Source organism: Nothobranchius furzeri, chromosome 14, assembly GCF_043380555.1.
Source record: "Nothobranchius furzeri strain GRZ-AD chromosome 14, NfurGRZ-RIMD1, whole genome shotgun sequence".
Classification (NCBI taxonomy): domain Eukaryota; kingdom Metazoa; phylum Chordata; class Actinopteri; order Cyprinodontiformes; family Nothobranchiidae; genus Nothobranchius; species Nothobranchius furzeri.
Window position 1 is genome coordinate 17,004,186 of NC_091754.1, and position 27,793 is coordinate 17,031,978.

The window sequence follows — 27,793 nt, forward strand, 5'->3', positions numbered from 1 at the left end:
TCTCTGTTCTGTCCCGATCAGCAGTCAGCGAGGCGGCTCACGGCATCCCTGGAAGAAAAAAAAAAGCCTCACACTTGTTTGCATCTAATATCAATTATGTGGTTATAAAATAGCACGATTAAAAGGTTCACACACAACCCCCAACTTCACTAGAGGAGCCCACGTTTCTGACTAAACAATCCGAAGGTGCCGCTGAAAAACTCTTTAAATATTTTGCATTGACCAGCTTGAAACAGGAAGCCGTGGATTTGCAGTGAATGCTGTTCCAAAGCTGGCGTCCGGAGTCATCAGATCATCAATTTTCAGCCCCGCCGCACAGGGACAACCACAGAGAGCCAGCAAACAGGTCACCTCAATAGAGGTCTGTAAAATAAATGAAGTTTACATCGATGCAAACGTTTATTGCTTTAACGTTTAATTAAATGAATCAAGAAAGACAAAAGTGACTCGCATGATTCAGCACCGCAGAATAACTTCACAGAATTTCACGTCACAAACATTTACAGTAGAAAATAACTCGTGCTGATGAGAAAGGACATATATTAAAACATTTCTACAGGAATGTGGAAACCATAGAATTACATCTGAGTAGAAATGCTAGAGAATATAAAAGGGACATTCAAGAAATCAAAAAGTTAAATTTTGGAGGTTCACATGTTTGGGAGAACAGTCAGGAAGTCTTCATGATGCTGCTGAGCAAATACAGGAGAACAACTCCTGCTAGTTGCAAGCACTAAAAAAATAAACCATAACCATTGTGTATGTGCAAATTTAGGTAAATGTGTATTAATAAATAACACACATTAAAAGTTTCTGGAATGTCTGTTTACTCCAAAAGGAACAATAATCTGTGATCAGCTGCTTCTGTCTGAAATAATTTATCATTTTTAAATGTTTAATGAAAAGTTTCTGCAGGAAACAACAAACTTTGTGTCATGTTTTGAGAGTTCAGCTTAATTTGAAAGAAAACATGATTAAATATATTAAAGTGAATGTTCAAAACCATTGTAGTTAGTAAAAAAAATTTTTTTAAAAATGTGCTCTGTGTGCGTTCGCTTTGCTAAAGCAGCCGCAAATGTCAAAATTTTTTTGTTTTAAACAAAAAAAATTTAAATAATTTCTTAATTCTGTGCTCCTGACATTTTTTGTGGAAACTATAAAATAAAAATCTGTCTATATATATATATATATATATATATATATATATATATATATATATATATATATATATATAATCGGGAAAAGAAACCCCTATTTAGTTCTAACCCCCAAAGACAACCTTCAAAGTTTAAAGTGACAAGTGCACATGAGCTGAGCATACAAATGAATGCATGAATGAATGAATCCGTGTAGAATAATAAAATCTGCTACTTAGAAAATCAGGACATTTGTTCACATTGTAGAAATGCAACAAAAACATCTGCACCATACCACTATTGAGAACTTGGGAGTGTAGAAACAGAACTCTATAAATAATTTACTTTGTAAAAAATAAAAATAAAAAAAAGGTTTTGGCGACTAGTGTTGAACGAATAAAAAGTGCTGTCAGTTTTGTTGATGCTATGCTAACGTGAAAACCCACTCTAATGCCGTTCGTGTGAAAAATCTTCCAATTCCTGAAGTAGTGTTTAGCTGCTTCTAGAAAATACATTAAAAAAGGTTGGAAAATGTTTTTTTTAGACCGTTGGAAATAAATTGCTACGTAAACTGTGCCCTCCCTTTCTTTACTGCATCAGGAACAAAAGCCTTTCTAGTTTCTCCAGTAAACGTCAACAGAAAAACTCCAGCTGTTCTGTTTTCCAAATGAAAATCTGACCTGTCAGATTATAAATCTACATATGCTACTTCTATACTGCTGGTTGCACTTCATCCAAACAGGTTGGACAGAGGTCGAGTTCGAAGAGGACTTCTGGGTAGTTCCTCTCTTCCCACCTCTCCGGTGTCCCTGAAGGAGGCGCTGTGGATGATCTGAGCTCGGTGGCGCCCACGATGAAGCCGGACGTTCAGCCGGCTCAGAGACGTCTTCCTCTGCAAGCCCCCCTTGGTTTTCTCAGTCCCCGCCGACTCATTTGACGTCTCTGCCGGCGAGTTCAGGAGCCGTAGTGGGTTCAGGTTACCCTGGAGGACTTTGGGGAGTCTCCAGCCACGTATTCCGCCGCCGCTGTTGGCATAATCAGTGTCGGAACCCGGTCCCGGTGAGGTGGCCGCTCCTTCCTTCTGCAGGTCAGCTGCCAGCGGCGGAGCCAGGTACTGGATGGCTCGCCTGCCGCTGTAATCTCGTGTTTCTGGGTCCGCTTCCCAATCTGACAGCAGCACACGAACCACCTACCGATCAGAGCATCACATCCAACCATCAGTCTACTTGCACTGCATGAAAAAACAAAAGGCACTACCAAAAAAAAAAGTTCATACATGATAATATTTCGTTGGACCTCCCTTAGCTTTGATTAAGTTGTACATTCACTGTGGCGTTGTTTCGATAAACTTCTGCAATGCACCACGATTTATTTCCATGCAGTGTTGCATTAATGTGTCATCAAGAACTTGCACTGATGATGGTGGCGTCTGTCCGCTGCACAAAGCCTTCTCTGGCACATCCCCAAGATTCTCAATGGGGTTAAGGTCTGGACTCTGTGGTGGCCCATCCACATGCGAAAATGATGTCTCATGTTACCTGAACCACTCTTAAACTATTTGAGCCCCATGAATCCTGGCATTGTCATCTTGGAATTTGCCCGTGTCATCAGGGAAGATGGAATAACCTGGTCATTCAGGATGTTCAGGTAGTCAGCTAACCTCATTCTTGGAGCGCATCCTGTTGCTGAACCTAGACCTGACCAACGGCAGCAAGCCCACATCATAGCACTGCCCCCACAGGCTTGTACAGTAGGCTCTAGGCATGATGGGTGCATCGCTTCATCTGCCTCTCTTCTTACCCTGATGCGCTAATCACTCTGGAACAGGGTCCATCTGGACTCAAAAGACCACATGACCTTCTTCCGTTGCTCCTGAGCCTAATCGTTATGCTCCCTAGCAAACTGAAGCCCTTCTTTCCAGTTTGCCTCACTGATTAATGGTTTTCTTACTGCTTCCAGTTTTTTATAATGCATTGGACAGCTCTCAACCCAGTTTTAGTCATTTCTGCAATCTGCTAAGATGTTTTCTCTGCTTGATGCATGCCAATGATCTGACCCTTCTCAAACACTAACTAAATACTAACATCTTTTCCACAACCACCAGATGTGTCTTTCAAGGTGGTTGTTTAAGAATGAGGAGCAACTCAGAGCACCAGTTGGGGTTTTAATAACTTGTTGCAGCTGAAAGATACCGTAAATCCTCTAATATTGGCCTTATTGAATTAACTACCGAGTATCATATTTTGGCCGGCGTCGGAGTCGGCGGAGGTGAATAATGGCCGGTTTTTTATTGTGGCCGGGTGGAATGTGGTAACAAGCAAGTACGGGGGGCGGTCTTGTCATCCGTCTCACTTTTGATTTGCCAGTGATAGACTGCGAGGGTAACTTTAACCGTGCGGAGATGAAGAGGAGGCGAAAATTTGATATCAAGTTCAAAGAGAACGTGCAGATTATGCTGCAGAACACTCTGGGGAGCAGTAGCAGGGGTTGTATGAAATAGTCGACTAGTGGACTTCACCGCTCTATAGTGACTTTTTATGCCTGTCATCGACTAGTCGCTGTCACGTGATAATGACCAGCAAGATGCAGCCCTCGGAAAAAACAGCAGCCTGCTGTCAGCAGGTGACAAGCTCCTGCGCATTGGGAGGCAACGCACTGTGCCAGAGCGTCGGTACTGACACCCGCCGTAAAACGGACATTTAACCAAATTGTGACCTTTACCCTCTTGCAATTTAACCTTCCCCTCACCCCCAGCCTAACCTTAACCAGCTTGCGCATGCAAAGCTCTGATTGTTGACGCGCTCCAGACATCTGCGTCCTGAGCACGGCCACAGTAACATTATCAAATCAGGTGTCGCCACCTCAAAAACTAATTTAACACGCAATCGTTCATGTCGGCTCATTTCCTTTTATGTTTTCTGTCTTTTATTCTTTTATTTGTGCCTGATGCGTTTCGCTGCTGTGGATCGGGGCGCATCACCTGTTTTGTCCTCGGTGACGCACCTAACTGATGTGGCCCGCGAGCACTCCGCTGTTTTTGCGGTCGGTAGATCTTTTAGAACTGCAGCTCAAAGGTAACTCATGAGGTGAATATATATGAACCCAGGTAGCAGTTTTTCTTTAGGATTGAGAGGAGATGCAGGAAGATAATAAACAGGCAGGACAGAAAAATAGTCAAGTAAAAACAAGTTAGTTTTTGTACCTGGTGGTTGCAACAAACAGACACCATTGAAGGTAATCAGAAGTGAGGAACAGAAAATGAAATAATTATTTTAATGTTTAGAGCAGCAGGAACTCTGAGAGGCTGCGGGCGCATCAGTGAGTTTGCGGCCGCTGCGCGGGGGGGGGGGGGGGGGGGGGGCTGAAGCAGAAACTACCGTTGTTAAAAGAAATGTGTTTAACTTTGAAAATGTGGGCGTAATTTTAATTGTCAAAAACTCCAGCGAACCATTAGTTCATTTTGCTCAAATAGAAATTGAGGCCTGCCTCTAATACTGGCCCTCCTTCCAATAAAGGCCTGGAGCTTGATGAGCTTGAGTCAAGTACAGGCCCGGGCCTGTATTAGAGGATTTATGGTAATCGCCCAGAGGCTCGTACTTATTTGCTTAGTTAAATCCAGGTCGTTCCATACGACATGGCATTTTCTTTTGAATTTGGGCTGATAAACTCCTTAAAATTCAGCAGATGGTTTGTTGGTAATCGTGTTTGGGTTCACGGAGCAAGGGCAACACATGACACCTCAGTGCCCGAAACCCACCTGTGTGTGTCCATGCATGGCAGCCAGGTGTAGCGGTGTGTATCCAGCACTCGATCTCACGTTCACATTAACAGGTATTGTGTTCTCCTTGGCAAAGGACAGCAGCTGGGAGAGCAGCTCAGCTTTGCCCTGCTTGGCCGCCCAGTGGAGGCAGGTGAAGCCCGTCACAAAGTCTTTTTTGGCCACGAGGCTCGGTTCGACAGCGAGCAGCGGCTGCAGACTCTCCCACAGGCCGTCTGAGGCACAAAGCATCCACTCATGCTCCAGCGGGTCCAGAGTCACCGACGCACAGTCTTCATCAGTGTTTGAGGAAAGAACGGATGCAGAGTCCCCGTCGCTCTTCATCGAGTCTCGGATGCGTGAGCCACGATTGATCAGAGACCTGCGAACCTGCAAAACAAACAAAAAGAAGTCTGTTAGACCGTTTTAGATGGATTCCCTCTTCATCTAAAACAGAATAATTTCCAACCTGAGGAGAACTGGTCATCATCAGTTCTATGAAGTTCCTACGACTTCCTTTTGGTGTTCTGATTTCCCCAATGGACTCCAGTCCTTCCAGCGCACTGTCTTCAGAGAGGCAGCTGACCAGCATGGCCCGCTGGGATCCTTTGGACACCCTGCGTGCTCCTCTCACTGACTGGTTTAGGGACCCAGCACAGTGGGCCTGGTCCAGATCTTGCATCCCAATAGTTGGAGCCGACTCTCGCCTCCTCCTGTCCCTCAGTCTCACCTCCCCTCCTCCAGCTGTGGTAGGAGTCCCAGTGTTGGTCTCGGGCTGAGAGGGGGTTGCAGGTTGCTCGTTGTCATTTGAATGTTTGCCATTGTCCAAGCTGGTCAGCGGTGGATTTGATGCTCCTGTAATCAAATGTCTTGGACTTACAATAAATGCACGTGTAAGAAAAAAAGTTTTCCCTATTTTATAATTATTCTAATATGTCTATTTGGGAATTGTGCCGTAAACAGGGTTATATTATATAGCAAATGTCTAAAATGTGTTAAATTTTAATTTATAATACGAAAAACAAAAACAAAAAAACATGACATCATCATGAGAGTGTCTGCCTCACCTGTTTGGTCTCCGTTTTCAGGGTTACCGTACACATGCTTGTTGTCCAGCGTGTCCTGGACGTTGCCGTTACACTCCGCGTGATCGTGGCTGTCCGCGTCCGAACGCATCACCGACTCCACGCTGCCTTCAGTCTTCAAACACACGAATTTAACGCCGTTCTCCACCTTCACGAAGCCCACACTGTCAACAATGCGTTTGAGAACGTCCCGGTCCACCTCTTCATTTGACTGCTCATCAAAACCGCACAGTGACGTGAAATGATCGATCAGCTCCATCTGCTGGACCCTCCCTCCTTTCTCTAACAGGAACTCCTGCACGGCTTGTTCCGTGCACGGAGACGCCATCTTCATCCTGGATGACTCAGAATTACATCTGCCTTAATTTCACAACATATTTTAAAAACAAAACCACGGCCATGCTCAATTATTCAAGTCGGTGGCTGCGGATGTCAGCATCTTCTTCTCAAGCCTCCTCCTCCTCCTCCTCTCCTCCATTGGGAAGATCAATGGCCGGTTCTGACCAATAGGGGTCCCTCGCGAACCTGAGAGAGTCATGTTGCATTCGCGTACTTGTTACAAACTTAGACTTTCAAAACTAGAAAAATATATAGTTTGTTTTTTATACTACAGTAGAAAAACGAACTTTGTTAAGTAAAAAAATCAAATACTCACAATTTTAAGTATTATAATTTCATCAGCAGATTAAAAAAACGTTTATAAAGTACGTTTGAAAACATCGTTGGCAAGCCCAAAATCTGGATATCTTTTGTTCTGATAGACTTCAACACAACACAAGATCTGGGAGCGCCTGGGAAAATTATGTTGGGCTGTACCAACTGTCCTAAAACGAGGGTCATGTGATTTTTAATACAGTAAATGCCTGTTTTTTTTTTAGCTGAACCTTTATTTGTTTTTTGAGGAAATAACTTGATACGAAACAATAAACTTGCGTCTCAAATGTACCCAGTAAAAACCCCAGTATGCGTTTTGAATCCGTTTTGCACACCACACGCTTCCCTAAATTCCTACATTGTGGTAAATGGTGCCGTCTGTCTAGTTGTCGACGGTGAAGGAATAGGCGGTACTGGACAGGATTTAAGGAAAAAAGAAGTCATTTCTTACAAGTTTTGTTGATTTATTAAAGACTAATTAAGATTATCTACTTTTATTTAAAACTATGGCTTCATCAGATGTTGCGCGGCATCCGGTGAGCATTCTTTTGTTATTGTGTGTTACAGAACATTATTCTTGATAGTTGAACAGGGAGTGTCCCCGAGGCTATTCCAAACTTAGCTAAAAGCCCCCTAACTTCTTACAAGTTTTCGAGAAATACATTATTATTATTATTCTACAGCGTTGCTGGAATTTCCTTGGGCATATATTTAACTGTTGTGCTTGTATACATTTTCTTTGAAAGAGACTTGTTGTAGTTAGTCCAAAGTAATGCACAGAGAGACCTAGCTAGCTAGCTAGCACCAGCTAGGTGTTTACATTACTTTAGGAAAAACTTCTGTAGAGTTTCTAGCAAAACAAGCCACATGTTGTTTAAAATGCTAAATTAAACAAGGGTTATGTTATAACACGTTGCTTTACAAAGTTATGTAGGTTACACAATCAATGTGGCATTCTCCTTAACTCGTTTTGATACATTTAAATGGTAGATGCCATTTTTATTTATAAAATTAACAGTTTTAGCAGTAAAATATTTGTTTAAGGACATGCGCATTAAATCTTTTGATTAAAAGGAAATGGCTTTCAAGCTGTGTAGGACTGACACCCAAGAACTTTCAAAAAAGCGTGTGTGTGTCTGTGTGTGTGTGTCTGTGTGTGTGTGTCTGTGTGTGTGTGTGTGTGTTATGTGAAAACATATTTTTGCAGCATCTCAATGATTGCCTTTTTTTGTGCAATTTAATTCACAGGATAAAGGAACCCGGCCCTTGTCCCTTGCAGGCCATGTAGGCTTTGACAGCCTCCCAGATCAGCTTGTCAACAAGTCCATCAGTCAGGGCTTCTGCTTCAACATTTTATGCATTGGTACTTTTCTTCACACACCATTTTTCTAAAAATATTACACACAACCATACTCAGGATAGACCAATATATCAGTCGAACAATATTTACCAATTGTTTATATACTGGCGTTAAACAATATGCTGATTTAAAGTCAGGCACATCTGTGGGCAACCCAGTGACTGCTGAAATTTTTTTTATTCAAATGTATATTTAAGTTCCTGAAAAACACCTGCATAGTAAATACTTTCAAACATTATGCTCAACTGATATTTCTTTTATTTGCCCGTTTCATATTTAACATATCAGTTTATTGATTAGTTTAATAAAAATTGGTCAAGTTTGAATTTAATACTGAGCAGTGCACAAAATAAAGATTATACAGTTGGATAAATTCTGTGTTCAAAAACGGATTCAGGTTCAAAAATGGTTATTAGTGACATTTTAGCATGAAAGTAAAGTGTAAAACATCTAGATATACACCCTAAAAGTTGGCCCAAATACTTGGCAGCACATATCCATCGGTTGAACGTGGCCTCTACTTATCGAAAATAGAACAACCAATATCGATCAATCTCTTAACCATACCGATCCAATTTGAGTGTCATCTTATAGAATATTTGAGTTGAATTCTATTAACGGGAACTGTTCAGACATTTCTAAGATGATCTCTTGTATCCCTGAACTGAAGAGCACCGGAGGAACTCACAACCGCTTCACACCCTAGAAGCACTCTATGCCTTTCTGGTATTTCTAAGATGTATATAAAAGTTTCTCCCAAATCTAAAAGCTTTTAGAGTTGTGTAATTTTTGATACTTTCAAGTAATCTTTGTAATTTAATAATGCAAATAAAATCCGATTGTTGTTTCCTTCCTCCAGGTGAAACCGGCATTGGGAAATCTACCCTCATGGACACCCTGTTTAACACAAACTTTGAGAATTTTGAGTCTTCTCACTTTGAACCTCAAGTGAAGCTGCGGGCTCAAACTTACGACCTGCAGGAAAGTAACGTGAGACTACGCCTCACTGTGGTCAACACCGTTGGATTTGGAGACCAAATGAACAAACAAGAAAGGTGTGGCTAAAAAGTGTATGAGCCAGCGTGTTTTAAGGGACATTGACTGACCCTGAAGAAAATATGTGTGATGATTTTTATGAAGACAGAGAGAGTTTTCTTTTTTGAAATGTATTGACTTTGCAATCTGAAATGTGTGTATAGCCCCCAAAGCACTCACCAGCACTATATTTATGTTCCGTAGCTACCAGCCAGTGGTGGATTACATTGACAAGCAGTTTGAGAGTTATCTTCAGGAGGAGCTAAAGATCAAGCGGTCTCTGCACAACTATCATGACTCACGAGTCCATGCCTGCCTTTACTTCATCTCCCCTTCAGGCCACTCCCTCAAATCCCTGGACTTAGTTACAATGAAGAAACTCGACAGCAAGGTAGGACATGAAGTAACTGAGGTTTTAATGTTTTGTTTATCAATCCAGGATGGAGATTGATCCATCAGACATGTGGGTTCACAACCAAATCTGTGAATAAAACACACACACACACAAAGATCACCGTATAATTCTGTATGGTGAATAATCTGCGGATTACTTTGGTGTAACTGCATCAAATACTGGAGTAAAAATACTCTTGAGCCTCATACCAGCTTATAGTTTAGTCTTCTGTCACCACAGGTCAGATCTGAGTCTAAACAGTTAATTGAATTACATCAAAACGGGCCATTGGTCTGATTGTTTATCTAACCCGGAATAATGAAAGCATTAAATCACCCATCATTCCTGCTTTAGAACACACATTTCAGGAGAGAGAATTGATTTTGAAGCTGCAGGCAAATATTTGGTGTCTTTACTTGGCTTAGGTAGAACAAGTGATCACTATATTTCTGTTCTCTAAATAAAAAGGAGAAGTCGGAGTTTTGTCTCTAATAGATACATCGGAATATCGCACAGAAGTGGGAGGTTCTCAGTATTCAATAGTGTTTTGGAGTTTTAATTTGTGTATCAGAAACTATTCTGTAGTGGCCACTGGGGGAGTTTCACTATTCGTTCCCTCCCCTCTTAAAAACGGTCACCAACTTTCCCATGCTCTGTGTAGTTAGTTGTGTTTGGTTTTTTGTTGCCTTTGCGTAGTTTTCCTCTCGAGTGGTGGTAACACTATATTTGCGTGTGAAAGGAACCGAAAGAGCAGGGGAATTCTGTAATCACCTCACACACACACACTTGAGCTGTCCTTTTGTGCCACAGTGAGATACTCAAAAGGATCCAATTGTTGAGTCTGTAGCTGCGACTGACAGTCACTCACCCCGACAGCTGTTACAAGAGCTCTCCTAGCATGCATTTGTTTTCTTTGCTGGGTTTGGTGTGTACTCTCCCTCAGTGTGTGTGTGCGTGTGTGTGTGTGTGTGTGGTCCACAAGCTTGCCTAGTGGCAACAACTCATTCCAAGCCCCACTGTGCTACAGCAGGATGACAGAAAGGAATGTGGGACGAGTTTGGCAGCAGATGGACCAGCTCAGCCAGAAATAACATCTGAAGCATGGTTTATATAACACGTATCTGAAAACCGTTTGGAAGATGAAGTTGGTTATAGAAAAGCGATAAATGCAGTTAAAGCAGCAATCCAGAGTTTTCACCCTTTAGGAATTGTGTTAGCCTTGAAATCAAGACCAACCATAACAGTAGCAAAAGACTTAGCTCGGCAGGTTGTTTTAGACATGCTCCACTGGAGCCTCAGCAGGTCACCGGAAGCCTCTTTACTTCCATGATTATGCCTGGAAGCCAAGAGGCTTCAGGTGCAATACATTCTTCTTCCTCTAGTTGGTGTCCCGAGAAAACAAATCCAGAGTTCTGCTTTGTATTGTTGGGGATGTTTTTCACCAGGTCCTGTGCTAAAGTTTATATATAAAAAAACAACAACAACAAATAAATAACCAAACAACAAAGCATAACGTGCACAAGTGGGAAAACGTTTTTCTAACAAACGTTCATCCAATCTCCCCGTAGGTAAACATCATTCCGGTGATCGCCAAAGCTGACACCATCAGTAAGAGCGAGCTACACAAGTTCAAGATCAAAATCATGAGTGAACTGGTCAGCAATGGTGTGCAGATCTACCAGTTCCCACTGGACGATGAGACCGTGGCCAAAGTCAACACCACTATGAATGTAAGGAGGAAGCGTGCGGCTAGATTTACCAGCAGGCTCCTTGATCTTTGGATTCGGGGTTTTCTGACATTTATTTGGGTTAATCAGTTCCTGTTTTCTTTTAAGTTAGTTCAAATTTAGAATTAAACTTCTAATTAGTTTATAGCTAAAAGTAAACCTGTAGATATAGCTTATGTAAACAATAAGCAATTTAAAAGTATGTAGCTGAATATTTTTGGACTATTTCATTCAAATTTCAATTATTGTGTAGGGTCATCTTCCGTTCGCTGTAGTCGGCAGCACCGAGGAAGTTTGTGTCGGCAATAAGATGGTGAAAGCTCGTCAGTATCCGTGGGGCGTCGTCCAAGGTATGAGTGTGTGTGCTGGCGTATTGCACGTACCCGACAACGTGGCTGTAACACACACACTTCCAGATGAAGCAACACATAAATGTGTGTGTTTGTGATTATTTGACTCAGCTCAATTTATTGCTGTTTTCTTTTTATTTGTCAGTGGAGAATGAGCACCACTGTGACTTTGTAAAGCTGAGGGAGATGCTGATCTGTGTCAACATGGAGGACTTGAGAGAGCAAACTCACACGAGACACTACGAGCTTTACAGGCGCTGCAAACTGGAGGAAATGGGATTCAAGGACACGGACCCAGAGTGCAAACCTGTCAGGTGAGCTGTCCACACGCGAGCATCCGCATCCATCAAAGTGTCCAGCTCACTGACGTACAGCTGAAGAGTGTGTGTGTGTGACAGTTTACAGCAGACGTATGAGGCGAAGCGTCAGGAGTTCCTGGCGGAGCTGCAGAAGAGAGAGGATGAGATGAGGCAGATCTTTGTGCAGAGGGTGAAGGAGAAGGAAGCTGAGCTGAAGGAGGCTGAGAGGGAGGTAGGCAAAATACATTTTTATATTTTATTTTCAAAATGCCAGACTTAGTCGAAATTTTATAAATTAGTCATTTGCACAAAATGCACTTTTGTCTTTCTACACCAGTCTGGTTGAATGAAATTTTGCACACAGTCGTGTACGTTTGGTTACGGTGTGAATGTGACGTCGTTTGGTGGTTGTCGTCGTTTTAGCTGCAGGGCCGTTTTGAGCAGCTGAAGCGCGTGCACGCGGAGCAGAAATCAACTCTGGAGGACAAGAAGCGGCTTCTGGACGAGGACCAGAGCTCCTTCAATAAGAGGCGGGCTGCAGCTCAGCTGTTGCAGGCTCAGAGCCTCACTGTCAACGGCAAGAAGGATAAGGACCGCAAGAAGTAAGAGGCCCTAGTGTGTTTCTTAAAGGATCAACATGTGTAGGGGTCATAATGGTTGAATGTATTCATGGGTTTGGCACTTAAAGCTTTTTATGATGCCGTATTTATTAAATAAACTAAACGCTTGAGCTAAGACTAATAAATAAATGTATACGTGCTAATTAACTCTCTCCACCCTTTTTGTTTTCCTAGTTCTGGCTTCATGTGAACACTTTTGGATCTAAAACACTCCGTTACCAGTATAACCAGTGGCATTCCATCCACCTCCTCTTCAGTGGCTCCAACGACAGAATCAGACAAACCGTGCGAGAGCCCGAGTTGCCAAAGTTTAAAGACCGTTTCCGAAAAAATCCTGTGTACATCTTTCATGGTATTTGAATCAGTTATGTAGCTTTTTTTGGGGGGCTTATATGTTTTGATTTCTTTATTTATCCTTTCATTCTTATATATTAACTTCTATTTCTTTTTGTTTTCTTTTCTAACACTGAGAGGCGTTTTCCCCTTGCATGTAAAATCAGAGGAGACAGGTACACATTTAGCTGTTTGGTTGCATTTTTTTGTTAATTTAAAGTTCCTGCAAAGCCCTTTTCATACTTAACCACACAGGTGGGATGGTGGAAGCTCGTGTCAACTTCATCCCTCGCCCATCGTAATCTAAATTTTGAGGTTTGTGTTTCTTGTTAATCCGACAACATCAGCTGTTACATTTTCACAGCTCTTGGTGGATTTAAACTTGGCAGCAGCCGCAGGATTTTGTGTTCTGGTTTGAATAAATAAAGACAATTTCATATATGTATACTTTTAATATAAGAAATTGGTAAATTAATACACAATTCTTCAAAATTTCAGCTTTTCGTATACATTATCAAACAAAAATTAATGATTTTAAAATAATTTGCGACATATCTTATTTTCCAAATGTTTACAGTAATTGATTAAAAGGATTTTAAACCGCATTTGTTTAGATATTTTAAAATTAAGTCAAGGCATTCATCTTCAAAGCTCCCTTTTTAGGCTTCGTTGACTTTTCTACTGAAATCTGCTTTATAGGGAACAGCCCTTGTCTGGACTTTACATATTTCTGGGGCTTCTACAGTATGACGCTGTTGTTAGATTGGGTATATTGAATTCAATTTGGCATTAAAATATATTTATATACGTGAATATTTGTGTACTTTTTTATTTTACCGTGGCTGTTTGCAGTATTTAAAAGAAAGCCGGATCTTTGATCAGCTATGCATCATCATGAGTTGGTTGCTGTTGAGGGGGCAAAAGAATAGAAGGATCCTTGTGTTACTCTGTAATATTATTATATGTTTGTATTCACTTTTCTCTGTACTGTAAAGCTGAACACTTGTGGTGCTGGTGTCCCAAAAAGTGTGTTTTAAAAGCCACCATGAACTCACTTTTACTAACGTTTGGTTCTGATACCAGTGCTTCAATGATGTTAGTGCCTTATCTGTGTCAAACTTTTGGACCCCCGCAGGAGAAAAGTTTGCTTGACACACTTTATCACGTGTGTTTTTAAGAACAGTATTATTTTGGGAGCTTTGTTGTGCCTTTTTAAATAAATCATTGTATTTTTGTCACGATATTGTTTCTGATTATTAGAGCTTCCAGTTCACATGAAAAGTTTAGGTTAAATTTGTATTACATTAGTACAGTACTATTTCTTTACTTATGCTGAGTCTAATATTGCTTTTTATGAGGAGACCTTATGTTTTTTTTAGGGATGCAACAATACCACTTTTTTCCAAACTGATACCTGGATCTGAGTACTCGCCGATACTGATTACTGATACTTCTACCACACAAAAAATTGCTATGAAATGGAATACAGGTTTTATTTTATTTTATTTTCAACAGGAAAAGGCTGTGAGGTAGATAAAAGGTAAAATATGTTAATAGAAATTATCACAAAACTAATATATTTGGTTAACACAAATGACAAGTTACAGTGAAGCCACTTTCAGGCAACTGCATTGGTATCGGTTAACTTATCGGTGCATCCGTACTTTTATCCTTACACTTTTTCTTCTCCAGGGGAGGTTCCAGACCTACGTTAGAGGGGGGCAGCTGCTCTGTAAGAGAAGCACCTTTTTTTAAGAAAACATTACAAATGTTGCCAAAAGCATTTCAAATTATTGCAGAAATAACAGCAATTAAAATAGAGTTGTTTAAAATTCAATAGTTTTCACTAATTTTCAACATAACTTACGAAAAATACTGTATCTGCGTTATTTAGCTCAGCGACAACAAAGTATTTCACAGCATCTCTTCAAATTTAGATGAATTCATACACATGTACATCTTGCATTGGTTAATTATTGAAAAAAAATTGTATTGCTTACATGTGCCCGCAGCAAGGGGCCCAAGCTTGCTGTCAGGGTAGCAGTGGCGCTCCCTGGACCCCCCCTAGAACCACCCCTGTTCTCATTTTAATAAAGTATATTTAGCATGAGCTGAAACTAAATAATACTCTGATTATACGAATTTAATGAAAAAAAAGTTTTCTTTCTCACAGCAGTGGTGTTCAAACATTTTGAGGATGCCAAGTTGAAAGAAAAAAATGTAGCTATAAATATTTTTTTACCTGACTGAAAAAATTCATATAAATTATAAGAACAAATTTAGTTGCAAAATGTCATCGATAACACTTTACAATAAGGGTCCCTTTATTAATGTTACTAAACATTAAGTCATTCTATAAAGCACTAACAGCTTAACCATATTATGTAATGCAGACATATTATGTAATGTCTAAGCAGACACCCAGCCCTTTGTTCTAATCATAAGGACACTTAATAGTTAATAATATTGGGAAGAATAAAACTGCTTTCCGGAGTTTTCCCCTTCCAGAAATGATGTGTGATTTTTCAGAAATCCGTAAAAGTGATTATGTCATCATGTACTGTGATCAAATGTAAGCAATACGTCTTTTTTTTGTTGATAAGCACGCCCCCAGCTGCGCCGCAGAGCTCCATTCAATAGGAAACTGAGCGCCGACCAGAACTAACCAATAGTGTTAGACTACCGCTAACTTGCTTCAAATTTAAGGAACACCTCGGTTGATGCAGTTGATGAACTTTTCTCGGACAAGTAAGTCTCTAAAATATAAATATATGAAAACACAACATGACACAAGAATAATACTCGTAAAACAACGTGTTTTAGCTTTGTTGTTGGCTAAAGAGCTCATTTATAAACAGAAACGTGAAGTCGTGATCTTAAACAGAGGAACAGACTTTTTGTGTGATATGCTTGTCAGCCACTAGATGGTGCCATCAGATTAGAGAAATACTCGGAAAGAAACGAAGATTTTATAAGCGGGATTTTTTGTTTAATGCTAAATAATGCACTAACATTAATTACATGACTCACTGTAAAGTTATCTTTGTAGATATGTAAAAAAAAATTTGGGATTAGATGTATATTTTTCCTAATTTGTTGGTCTTCAAAATAAATGTTAGTCCATTATCTGTAGGGAGAATGTGACAATTAGCATTTTTGTTAAGTGTTCACAGTATTAAACATCACAACATAAGCATCTATCTGCAGGAACACGATAGAAAAGCACATGCTGGTGTTTGAACGTAATGGTTGCTATTAAAGACTTATCGCTTTTGCTTACATCCTCTTCCTGTGAGTGATCCTCGGCTTTCCTTTTCTTTCCTGTGAAGAGCGCAGAAGCGTAACACATTCCACACACACCGCTTGCTTTTCCCCCCAAGCCCACACATTCAAAAGACACCGCGTTGTAATGCCTGGTAGGTTTAGTATCCTGCGGTGTCTCATCCTCTAGCTCTGTTGCCCTTCAAGCGACTTAAACACTGCCACACACACACACTCTCTCTCTCTCTCTCTCTCTCTCTCTCTGGTGGACAGACGTGTTTGGCTTAAAGCCGAGAAATGCTGATTGATTCCCTGCAGGAACCTGCAACACCTCGCTATTATTATTATTAGGCAGTGAAGGACACCCAGAGGAGAACCTTTCCTCTGAGGCAAAACACAGATAAAGCGTGTTTGTGCCTGAGCATACAAGTTTAGCTACAATATCTCTGAAAACGGTGAACATTACATGTGCTGCAGAGATCTAACAAAAAAAGAAGAAAAGAAAGGTCCCTGCACCTCAAATATAAAAGCTTGTGTGCTAAAAGTCACATTTCTGAGTGGGGTGTAAATCTAAGATAGCTGGCGTGCACACACACACACACCACCCCTCGCCACCTTTTGAGTCACTCTAAATGCAAATGGAGGTGATCATTGTAGACAGGCCTGACTTCTGGAGAGATGAGGTTGTCATTTAAGGGGAGTGTGAGCAACGCTCAGAAATTACCAATTACACACCTCATCCATGTCAGTGTTTGGTCGGAGAGCTAAGAGGAGATAAGAAAGCAGGAGGAGAGAGAGCGCGAGAGAGAAAGAGAGAGATGAAAACAGACATCCATCACTAACATGTCTGCAGTAATAAAAACAATAATACTCTGTGAAACAACTACACCTGGAGCGCCACTCCTACTGCTTCATAAGCTCATAATGAACACGTCGTGAAGGAAGATAATTATAATTAGAGCAGGTTATAGCTCTCAGAATGAGTCCTCAAAGGGCCAAATCAAAACAGGCTATGCAGGCGGAGTGTTTGTTTTCTATCAGAGCTCGTAAATCTGTTTTGTTTCCAATCATTTTTTTGTTTTAGGGCCCTTTGAAAACAGGAGAAAAACGCACATGGAGGAAATCTGTTTTAAAACAAAAGGCATTTATTGCGAAAAATGCACTTGACATGAAAAAACAATCATATCAACCACGGGTCATCAGTACAAGACGATGTATAATGATCACATGGTAGAGAGCGCTGGACGCAGCCAGCCCAGAGCATGACTTCAACGGCACAAAAGGCCTATAAATATTCTGCACAATATAGAATTATATGTCTATATATATTCTGTTTTATTTTCTGTTTCACTCACCGACCCAACGGTATCAACTGGGTCCTGATGAGGCGTAAGCGTCCATGCTGCACCAAGCTTTTTCATAAAGTTCTCTTTGTGTAAAGAGCTACATTACAAACGCCACCTCCTCGCACGCACACACACACACACACACACACACACACACACACACACACACACACACACACACACACACACACACACACACACACACACACACACACACACACACACCATAAGAACAATTATGGCTGACATTAAATTCAAAATGGCAAAGTGAGTACTCAGGCTTCCTGGAAGTTGTCAGGTGGACAAAAATGGTTAAAATTTATCAGGAGTGAAAAAAATAAAGGTCAGAGAGCGGGCCAGCGTCCTTATGGGACCAGAACTAAGCATTTATTAATAAATCAGCTTTAATTAGCATAAATCAGCAGATTTGAAAGTTAATCAAACATAAATCCGGTTGAAAACTGAGCTTTCCACATGGATGTGCAGCTGCGTTCCTATTGCACATCATCACATCTTTCAAGCTGTTTCTGTGTTTTCACGTGACGAACACGACCAGGAAGCCGAGTCAAATGACAAACTTAAGTCACATAATTAAAACACTTGAAAAACATTTTGGAAAAAACTGGCGCTTCAAGTTATTTCATCTAAAGTGACCACCGTGCAGTGGTTTATTCCTGATGTTTGGACTGTCGTAAACTATTTTAGAATTTTTTTTTCATTTCCCCCCAGAACAATAAAAAAGAAGAAAACCAGAGACCAACACAAACGGGAAGCTGTGCTTAAGTTAAACGGTAGAAATAACTGGAGCTTCAGGTTCACGCAGGCCTACAAATGGGTGGAGAAAACCCGGGTAGCGCTCTGGGATCTGCTGGTTTTCGTCACGGGGCCTCACAGAATGGAGTAGAAAAAAAGAATATTTTCAAAAAAAGAAAGTTTGAAAAGTGGGATTGACTGGGTGTGTGTTGGCGTTTGTAGGCACTAAGGTTTGACTGACAGGTTTTAAAGGCCAACGAGGATTTGTTTAGACTGAAGACTGATAACTAAACCCAAAAAATCCATAGAAAGTTCAATTTGTTCAATTTTAAGAAAATAGACTTGATTAAACCAACAAAACATGTATAAATAACACGATTTTGAACACTATAGGCAAAACAGACTAAATTGTGCCAAATTCTCTGAGTTTCTCACATCCTGTTGCTTTGTCCGGTTGTCTGCCAATTTTAAACGCATTATTACGTTTTCTGAGCGAGCTGACATATATTGCTGGTTTTCTCTTATATTGGAGTGTTGTCTGTAATTGGAAGAAATAAAAGTTGCCAATTTTTCAGAGTTCCAGCGACTCCAAGATGCCTTTCTTTGATGAAACGTGCAACTAACGCTAAAAAAAACAGATGAGTGCAGTTAATCGAGGAGGTTGAAAAGCGCTTGATTCACAGTTGAGTTTGAGATTTATGTGCTTGTTTTACCTTTGAAGGAGCCTTTCCCGTGTGCACTCTCGTTGGCCGTTTGTGCTTCTGTTTGAATAAAAAAACTCACTCTGAAGTCCAGAGTCAGGTTGTGGGTGATAACTGTGCCTAGTCCTCACAAATCTGAGAGAAAGGTAGATGGTTGTTGTGAAAAAATGTAAACTAGACCGGATGCATGCTCCCGAGATCAAAACTAAAGACTGGCAGTAAAAAGTTGACCTAAAACATAATTCAGTCAATTTTCATTTCCTGGTATGTTTAGAATTTTTTTTTTTCAAATAAAACAAGAAAATGTTGGATTTAAAAATTTTGTACCACTAGTTTGTGGCTGCCCACAGCAAAATCTTGTCAAATCATCTAACAAATAAAAACTTGTTTTAAATGTACACACAAGAGCAGGTTGTAGCAATTTTCCGTTTCTCATCTTCAACCGAAGTTCGAAAAAAAAAATCAAAATTCAAATAAAATATCTAAAAGGTGTTTTGGTGTGACTTTGTTATAATTTTTTTTTTTGCTTACATTCAAAAAGCCAGTTAATTTCTCTAAATCAGTGTTTGTATAAAAGTCAAATTTAATAAAATTAATGAAATATTTTTAACATAGGACACATAAATAGATAGAAAAACCAGATGACCTAATTCAGACTTTTTGGTGACAGATCTTCACAGCAGGACACAACAAACACCTATTACAACATTTAAAAAATCAAACAGAAACAGAATAATGCTACATGCATTAATCAACATTAATAGGGCCGGAACAAAATGTGTGCTCACATTGCAGACGAGGAGATGTGCTTCCGAAGATCCAGGACTCTGGGTCAAATGTGTTCACCTGGCTGTAAAATGTTCCCGTCTCTAATAAAGAAAGCACCTGGATTCAAGTTCTGAGGTCTCAATGAAAGTAAAACTGAAACAAACCAAAAGAACAGAGCAAACTGTTTTTGTGCTAGTGTTTGCTGGTGGATGACGCCAGAAAGGAGAACTGGGAGGCTCGTCTTTCTGAGTCTGTGCCTTCAGTAGTCAACGTTGCAACTCTAGAACGCGAGCAACTGGTAAACCCCACACTGCTTACTAGAGCTGGGAATAGCTTTTTCTGTACAATAAAAATGTGTGTGAGAGTGAGTGTGTGTGTGTGTGTGTGTGTGTGTGTGTGTGTGATAGTTGGACTAATATGGATTTCTTAAGTCTATTGACAGAAAAGGTGATTTGAGGCTGCATTAAACGCGCACGAAAAGGAAAACTTCAGTATTGCTTAGCCGATTAAAGAGGGGGAAATATGTGAAATTTGATTTAAAGTAACACTAAACAATTTCCACCGTCTCCCTTCTACTGGTTGAAAGTGGAATAGCAACTGTGGTAAACAACCCTGCAGCAGCCTGCTGTAACTAGCGCTAACAACGAGCTAACACTAACATGAGCTGATACCAAATAAGCCACGAATTAACACACTTTTGGGCAATTTTTTTTTTTAAATACTTACAAATCCAGTAGCAACAAAGCCAGGTCAACATAAGCTCATGATTTTGTAAGGCCACACTGATGTTCACTCACGTTTACCCCTTTGCTGCGCCTCCAAAGACATTCTCTGAGTTTTACTTCCAGGCTCCACCATGATGCCAACAATAAAGCAAACTTTGTTTTTCTTCTTCTTGTGTTTCTTACTGACGGTAGACAAACTGAAAAAAGCTAACTGCTAGCTTTTATATTAGCAACGGCACAGAAAATAGCTAACAGCCGTTAGCAGGTAAAGAGCACCGCCTAGGACACTAGGGCTGGGTGATGTGGCCTAAAATTAATATAACAATAAAGATTTAAATAAAGATTTCACCTCGAGATAAATGGACGATAACTACAGGTATGCGCAGAAACAAAAGTTGTCCACTAGATGGGGCTGTCACATGCATTACGTTGAGTCCCATTTTTATGTGACTCAACTTGGTACAGCTTCTTAAAGGGACATGAACGTTGCCAACTGACACACATCTTTTCGTTTTGGTGTTATCAATTTATTGACATGGGAAAAATTAACACAATAAGAGTCAGAAATTTCGATAAAGATCAATTTTCGATTTATTGCCCAGCCCTAACACCTAGCCACAAAACTGTTAAGTGCCGTTTCTGATGGGCAGAGGGCTGCAGAGTGCTGTCCCAAGTGAAGTTGCTAAAGTTTCTACTTACACAATCATTAAACCCCACTTTTGACGGAATTGGTTAAAGTGTTAAAAACTGCTGTGTGTGTCTTGAAATTCTGGTAAAATTATGAGACAAACTCCTCTTTTACGTCATTTTGTGCTGCCATGTCATTCACCACTGCCTCTATAAACACTCCGAACATGAAAAAATACGACCATCTGTTTTTTTGTTAGTTTTTGCTTTTAGTAATTTTGTGCAAAAAAAAAAAAAAAATCCCAGTTTGTTATGTCACCGAAGTAGAATATAACCTCCTCTCACATACATGCTGCTGCAGGGGGAGCTGCGGCTCTACTCTGAGCCTCACCCAGATATAGAAGCATCTCAGCTTATAGCAGCCAGTGATGAGTGGGCGTGGCCAGCTCTAGCTTGCGCTCCTGAAACTGCTGTGATCGCTTTATGTGAGAGGGATTTTGTGCAAAAAAAAATTCATTAACGTGTTTTGTATCGACCATGGAACTATTATAACTTAAGAATAAAATGTCGTAATATGTCTCATTTAAAACATTTTCAAAATTTAAGGGCAAACAAGGAGGAAAATTTGCATTCCAATATTTGTCCAACCTTTTTGAAGGTCTCTGTGTGTGTGTGTGTGTGTGTGTGTGTGTGTGTGTGTGTGTGTGTGTGTGTGTGTGTGTAATAGTTGGACAAACAGGTAAAAAGAAAAACAAGTAAAATGTCCACTTCCTGTAGCTCAGAAGCTTTCCACGAAGCTGCCGGGAAACAAACCCGTCTGTCCTGACCTCTGCAGCGTGCCTTTGTACCAACCATCATCCCTCTTCTTATGAACAAACACCACATCCCCTTCCCTCAGTTCGATCTCCGCCTCACTCTGAGGAGGGTAAGGAACCACCACGCGATACCTGAAGAACACAGATAGAGATTAATGACATCACCAACATCCTGGCTAAAATAATTTACAGATTTCTGTCTTTTTTTCTTCTTTTAATTTGAAAAGGGTCTCACATTAACAAAATAAATAAAGGTGCATGTTCTGTGATGTCTGGTCAAATATGACTCTTGGTACAGCAGTTCACACCTGCTGCCATTAAAGCTTCAGTCCTCCTTAATGTCCAGTGACATAACGAGTACATGTGTAATTATTACGATTTCTTACAAGAGGAGAAAATGCGAAAAACAGCCGGAGAGCCCCTTTCCACTCAGGTCACCTAAAAAAATTGTTAACTTTTGAAAAAAAAAAAAAAAACATTTTTTTCTTTATAAATTCTATGGAATGGGATTAGGGCCACTGGAGAGAAAAAAAAGATTTATGAGAATAAGGTGATAGTTTTGAGTCTAAATAAAAAAAAATTCTCCTCTTTGGTAATTTTTTTAAAGAGATTTGTTCACTTTGAAAAAACACTGATTCCTATTACTAAGTTTTAGATAAAAAATATTTTGCTAAATGGAATGGGATTTTATTTTCTATGAGATTTGGAAATTTGTGGAAAATGAAGTAAAAAAACAAACACATCCATAAATACATTTCAAAATATTATTGGTACTTTTAAGGCAATTCCATTCTGGTAATTGAATGCAATTATTTCATAAAAAAACTGAAAAGCTGCTTTAACCTTTGTCTTCCATTAAACCTACACTGAAAAGCAAGAGTTAGCTTTTAATCATTTTTAGCCAAAGATATAAAGAGCAAAGAATCACTGCATTGGCTCCCCGTATGTTTCAGGATCGATTTTAAGATACTTTTAATGGTTTTTAAGTGTCTTAATGGTATTGGCCCGTCTCATCTCTCACAACTGCTTTTACCATATAAACCCTCGCGGTCCCTGCGCTCCTCTGGCAGCCGTCTCCTAGTCATTCCTAAAGTCAGGACACACACTCACGGCGAGGCGTCTTTTAGTTATTACGGCCCTCGCCTCTGGAACGGGCTGCCGGAGGATCTCAGGGTCGCAGAGAACGTTCATGTTTTTAAGATCAGGCTCAAGACCCATCTATTTAGTTTAGGTTTTAACTGATTACTATTTATCGCATTGCTTGTTTTACTTATTTATTTATTTTTAATTACTGTTGTGTTACATATTTACGTTGTTTTATTTGTATAATCACATTTTATTGGATATTTTACATCATACATTTGACATATTTTCCATATTAGCTCTGGTTATTTTACATGTTACGTATTTTAATCCTTCCAGTGTTTCCTCTGTGGAGCCCTCTGCCTCGGGACCGGTGGCTGCTGCCATCGATCTGCTGCTGTCGAGGCAGATGGCTCCCTTGATCATTACCTGTCCAATCTGAACTCAGCCTAGTGTTTACTGTGGTCTTTTAATGTGTTATGTGGACGAGTGTGTGTGTGTGTGTGTGCCTGGGAATGGTTTGTGGATTGGGGTGAAACTGTCACAATAGTTTCATGTGTGGGAAAGGGAGGGGATGTGGGTTGTATGGGTCATTTTTATCTGTTAAGCACTTTGTGTTGCTTCCTGAGCATGAAAAGTGCTTTATAAATAAAGTTTGATTTGATTTGAACAGCTATTGAGGAAGGTCCAAAGAGCCACAGGTTGCAGACCTGTGATTTATTTTCTAATTAAAGTACCTCTGGATTGCTCTGACTATCCATGTAGCCAAGTTTTTGTTTTCACCGACTCCCTGGACCACTTGCTATTCTGCAGCCAAATTCCTCAAACCCAAAATTCCACAAGGTTGTTAGAAAATGTTTCCTGTGACTCAGACGGTGTTCTGTTTGCATCCGTGCAGCCATTGGAAGTGTCTGAGCTTTGAACCCACCTCTCTCTCGACAAGGGTTTGGGTTCAGGCCGTAGAACCATAAGAGCACTGCTGGCTCTTGTTGCTGGGGGAGACAAGGGGAAGTTGGTGTCCAGGGACCCGGACTTCCTGTGCAGAGGCTCCAGCCCTATCGCCCCCATCTCGCTCTCAATTGGACATGAACCGGCTCGTCCCTGTGACACCAGTGGACAGGAACCTGAGCGGGCATGGTGGTGGTGATGGTGAAGATGGCGGGTGGGGTCTGCGGGTCCACTGGGAGGAGAGGATGGAGGAGAACGTGGTTTCTTTTTGGCGGCAGCCCCTGAAAGGAGCTTCAACAACCCCGCTGCTTTCCTCTCCTTCTGAGGCTAGAGGGACAAAAAAAAGAAAAGAAGTGTGAATGCTCCTCTCCTCACAGTGTACTATAAACACAGATGCAACTGAGCGATGTGGAAGGAAAACTATTTCTCCTGCTACCTAAATGCGCAGCAGAACGTACTCACTAAAGAGAAAGTGTTTCTTCAAGGCACCTGGTAAAGAACATAGATGCAATTCTATTCAGGACCCCCTCTTTTTAAACGAGTGCAGTCATGAAAGAGGCTGCACTATACCACCCATTCAGTCAAACTCCGGCAGCTCCATGAGATTTTCTGTTCTCAATCATAACAACATGGATCAATACTGGGAAAGCCTGATTTTTCTTTAATCCGTCACCTGCAGGATCCAGCTGCACATACTGGATCACTGGACACTGAAGCAATATAAAAGCTGCAACTTTGTCCTAGCTGTGCCATTACAAACACAAAAATGATGTGTTGCAATCAAAAAGGCCCATCCATGTGTTTTAAATTGTACTGCATCTATCTGTAGCTCATGTAAATGGTAAGCAATGCCTTTTTTTAACCCTAACCAAAAGAATACAGTCCTCTCACAGTTTTTTGCTTCTTCTTTAGTGCTGCTTTCTATAAATGTCAGATCTTTTTCTGTGATTTTCTACGTACAGACACTTTCTTTGTGTTCCGTTAAACTGCAGAAACCGAGACCCCGGAGGAATCATCTCTGCTGTTTTACAACAATGCATCATCAGCAGAGGACAGTTACTCAATTTTCTTTTCACTGTTCATGGGCTTAGCTAGAATCATGTTAAATCATGTTCGTTTATTCCTACTGAAAAGCTTTTTGCACAAATCTCGCTGCAGCTGAACGAGCAAAACACCACAGATCTTACAGATTGTATTCCATCAGTAGTTTTGCAATATTAGCCCAACATTGAAGATTTTTTAAAGTGGTACTTCAATGGAATGACATTTTTTTTATTATTTCTGATTATTTCGGTCACTCTTGAGTTTGTCAGAAAATAGTCTCCTACACCTATCTCCTTCATTAATTTTTGATTAACGGTGAAATGCTAGGATTAGAAAAGTCTGACAGATCTACATCACACTGTCGCCTAACATTCATGGACTCATCCATCTTGGCTCACGACGGGAAGGCTGTTTTTGGTTCAGCGTCCAAGAAACGGCAGACTGTCTCAACTATCAGACGCTAACTGTTTGCATTAGCAATACCACCAGACAACAGAACTCCTCCAGGTTTGTGTTATTTGTGGAGATTAAACATCAATGTTGCAAAGCAGAGTCGGTGGTAGAGTCACGTTGCTGTTAGCCAATCCAAGGCGAGATGTCCAAATATCAGGAAATATGGCTGAATTGCGTATGCTGAAACAAGAGCATCTGAGCTTTCCTCCAGAAAATGACTTACAAAGCCTCAATTCCTAACAGAGACCCCTGCAAATGTATTAAAAATATGTACACTCATTACCATTTAAACTACTGCATTCAAATTGGTTTCAGTGGTTCTTGAGCCATAAACTTGAGCAACGTCCCACTGGGCAGAACTCTGTACCCCTCTGCTGACCAGAAACTGCACTTTGTGGTTTGGGTAGAAACACTATAAAGCAGGGGTGTCAAATATGCGGCCCGCGGGCCGAATGCGGCCCGCAAGCAGTTTAAATCCGGCCCGCGAGATGGTTGTGTAAACTTTATTTTCATACTTTACAATGCGGAGTGAAAATAAACGTATCATTGTGAGCAAGTTTTCTCTGTAATGAGTATGAATCCCATCCTGAAGTTGGCTGCCACTCAGGATGTGACTTCCGATATTGATGTGCTGGTGAAAGCTAAAAGATGTAAGGTAAAATGAGTCAAATATACTTTTAAGTGCTGCATGAAACTGATCTTGCCATGTGATCTGTAAGCTCTTTGAATCACTAAGGAAAGTTTTTTTATTTGTTGATTTTTTTTTTCAAATTTTCAATTTCAGGTGTTGTACTTGTACTACACTGTCCTCAGACTCCAGTCTTGTTTTATACTGATTGTATTAAAACAAAGAAAACAATCTGAAGTTTTTTTTTTAATTTACCGGTCCGGCCCACTTGGGACTAGATTTCCCTCAATGTGGCCCCTGAGCTAAAATGAGTTTGACACCTCTGCTATAAAGACACCAGCAGGAGGTCTCTACCTACTTTGTGGCAGTAGCTGTTTACTCTGGCAATAGCTAATAGAAAGGCTAGCAGTTAGCTTTTTCAGTTCACAAATTGTTAATAAAAAGCACAAAAAGTACAGTTTTGCTTTTTTGTTTGCATCATGGCAGAGCATGGAAGTAATGTCTCTGGAGGCAAAGCTAAAACCAGAGTGAAAATTGGTGCGACCTAAACTCGTTTGAGGGAGCTGAAGGAGGCTACGGTATCACAGCCTGACCTGGCTTTGTTGCTGCTGGACTTATAAATAATAAAATATTTTTGTCTAACAGTGTGGATTTTTTAACTTGGTGACTTATTTGTATCTGTTTGCTCGTGTTAGCGTTAGCTTGTTGTTAGTATTAGCTACAGCAGGGATGCTTACAACATTTGTAATTCTAATTTCGACCAGCAGGAGAGAACTGGGAAACCTTTTCAGGGTTTCTTTAATTAAAGTAACAGTGTATATTTTCCCAAAAAATAGGGGGCAGTGCATACCTAAATCATTTCAAGCAAGCATTATATTTGTGTTCTAGTAAGCCCTTACCAACGGATGGCCATTAGGGTCAAAAATCCCTGGGAGTGCAACCTCCAGCAAAATAACAAGAACATCAAATTCCCTTTCATCACTGGCAAAGAGTGAAGAGGTAAATGTGTAAATCACATATGTCAGACTCAAGGCCCGCGGGCCGAGCATTTTTATGTGGCCCGCGAGATACTTATCAAAAATACATTAAAACTGGCCCGCTGGCCGATTTTACCGCAAAGACTTCAACTCCCATGATGCTTTGCGGTGTCAGCGCGGAGCCGACGCGCCCCCTCCTTTGTGTTTTTTCCAGCGCCTGCTGCCGGTGTGCAGCTCCGCTGTCTCGGACAAACTACACTCCTCTCACTCAGCGCCGAGTTCACTCAGCTGTTTTCTGACGTTGAAGCCCAGAAACGGAGATTCTAGCCGCTCAGTAATGTGTTCACGACTGAAAGAGAAAGTTTTCCAACTAACTTCCAGACAGAGCTGATATAACTCCAGCGAGCAGCGACACGCTCAAACCAGCATGGTTCTGTGGCTGCTGTCGTGTTTCCTCCCCGACACACAACAACGTGGTCAAGCTGCTCAGACATGTTCAGCAGCACAAACCTATGTGAGCACCTGTTGTCATCTAATGTTGTCATTATTATGATGAAGATGAACAAAACAACAGGAGTCTCCTCCTCAGCTCAGATCAACCCCATGATGCAGGTATCTGGCTGGAACAGGTGAGCATCACAGTAAACCAGTGGAGCTTTAAATATGTTGGTTTTCTGCTCTTTTTCTGCTCCAAAACATGAAAGTTAACAGGTGAGATGTTGCATTTTCATTTAAGATGAAATTATATTTTTATTTTGTTGTTGGCCCGTGAGAAAAGATTTAAAAGATTTAAAAATGTAAAAGATTTTAAAAATGCTGATTATACCACAAGTAATGAATACCACTGATGCCTTTTATTTAAAACTGACTTGCTCGTGTGTAATTTGGTTATTCCACATTCAGTGTTAATGCAG

The 27,793-nt window shown here is 40.6% G+C and overlaps 3 protein-coding genes across 3 annotated transcripts in view; 1 reads left to right on the forward strand and 2 right to left on the reverse strand.

Moving 5' to 3' along the window:
* Positions 1-1,649: 1,649 nt before the first annotated feature.
* On the reverse strand, positions 1,650-6,489 carry sowahca (sosondowah ankyrin repeat domain family Ca). Its single transcript, XM_015966698.3, has 4 exons — positions 5,961-6,489; positions 5,363-5,748; positions 4,894-5,283; positions 1,650-2,325 (listed from the first exon to the last, which is right to left on the reverse strand). The coding sequence occupies exons 1-4, from the start codon at positions 6,310-6,312 to the stop codon at positions 1,867-1,869; spliced, it is 1,587 nt and encodes a 528-aa protein (XP_015822184.1). The 5' UTR covers positions 6,313-6,489; the 3' UTR covers positions 1,650-1,866.
* A 520-nt stretch (positions 6,490-7,009) lies between these two features.
* Positions 7,010-13,352, forward strand: septin10 (septin 10). The gene is made up of 10 exons (XM_015966700.3): positions 7,010-7,168; positions 7,881-7,995; positions 8,852-9,047; positions 9,232-9,418; positions 10,990-11,151; positions 11,402-11,498; positions 11,644-11,812; positions 11,897-12,029; positions 12,221-12,399; positions 12,592-13,352. The coding sequence occupies exons 1-10, from the start codon at positions 7,139-7,141 to the stop codon at positions 12,605-12,607; spliced, it is 1,284 nt and encodes a 427-aa protein (XP_015822186.1). The 5' UTR covers positions 7,010-7,138; the 3' UTR covers positions 12,608-13,352.
* Positions 13,353-21,576: 8,224 nt separating this feature from the next.
* Positions 21,577-27,793, reverse strand: part of LOC107390142 (E3 ubiquitin-protein ligase SH3RF3) — a 124,604-nt gene continuing 118,387 nt past the window's right edge. Inside the window, exons 9-10 of the mRNA XM_015966697.3 lie at positions 23,758-24,104; positions 21,577-21,878 (exon numbers count right to left, since the gene is read on the reverse strand). Coding sequence (XP_015822183.1) covers positions 21,710-21,878; positions 23,758-24,104 — 516 coding nt within the window. The 3' untranslated portion in view covers positions 21,577-21,709. The remainder of the gene's footprint in view (positions 21,879-23,757; positions 24,105-27,793) is intronic.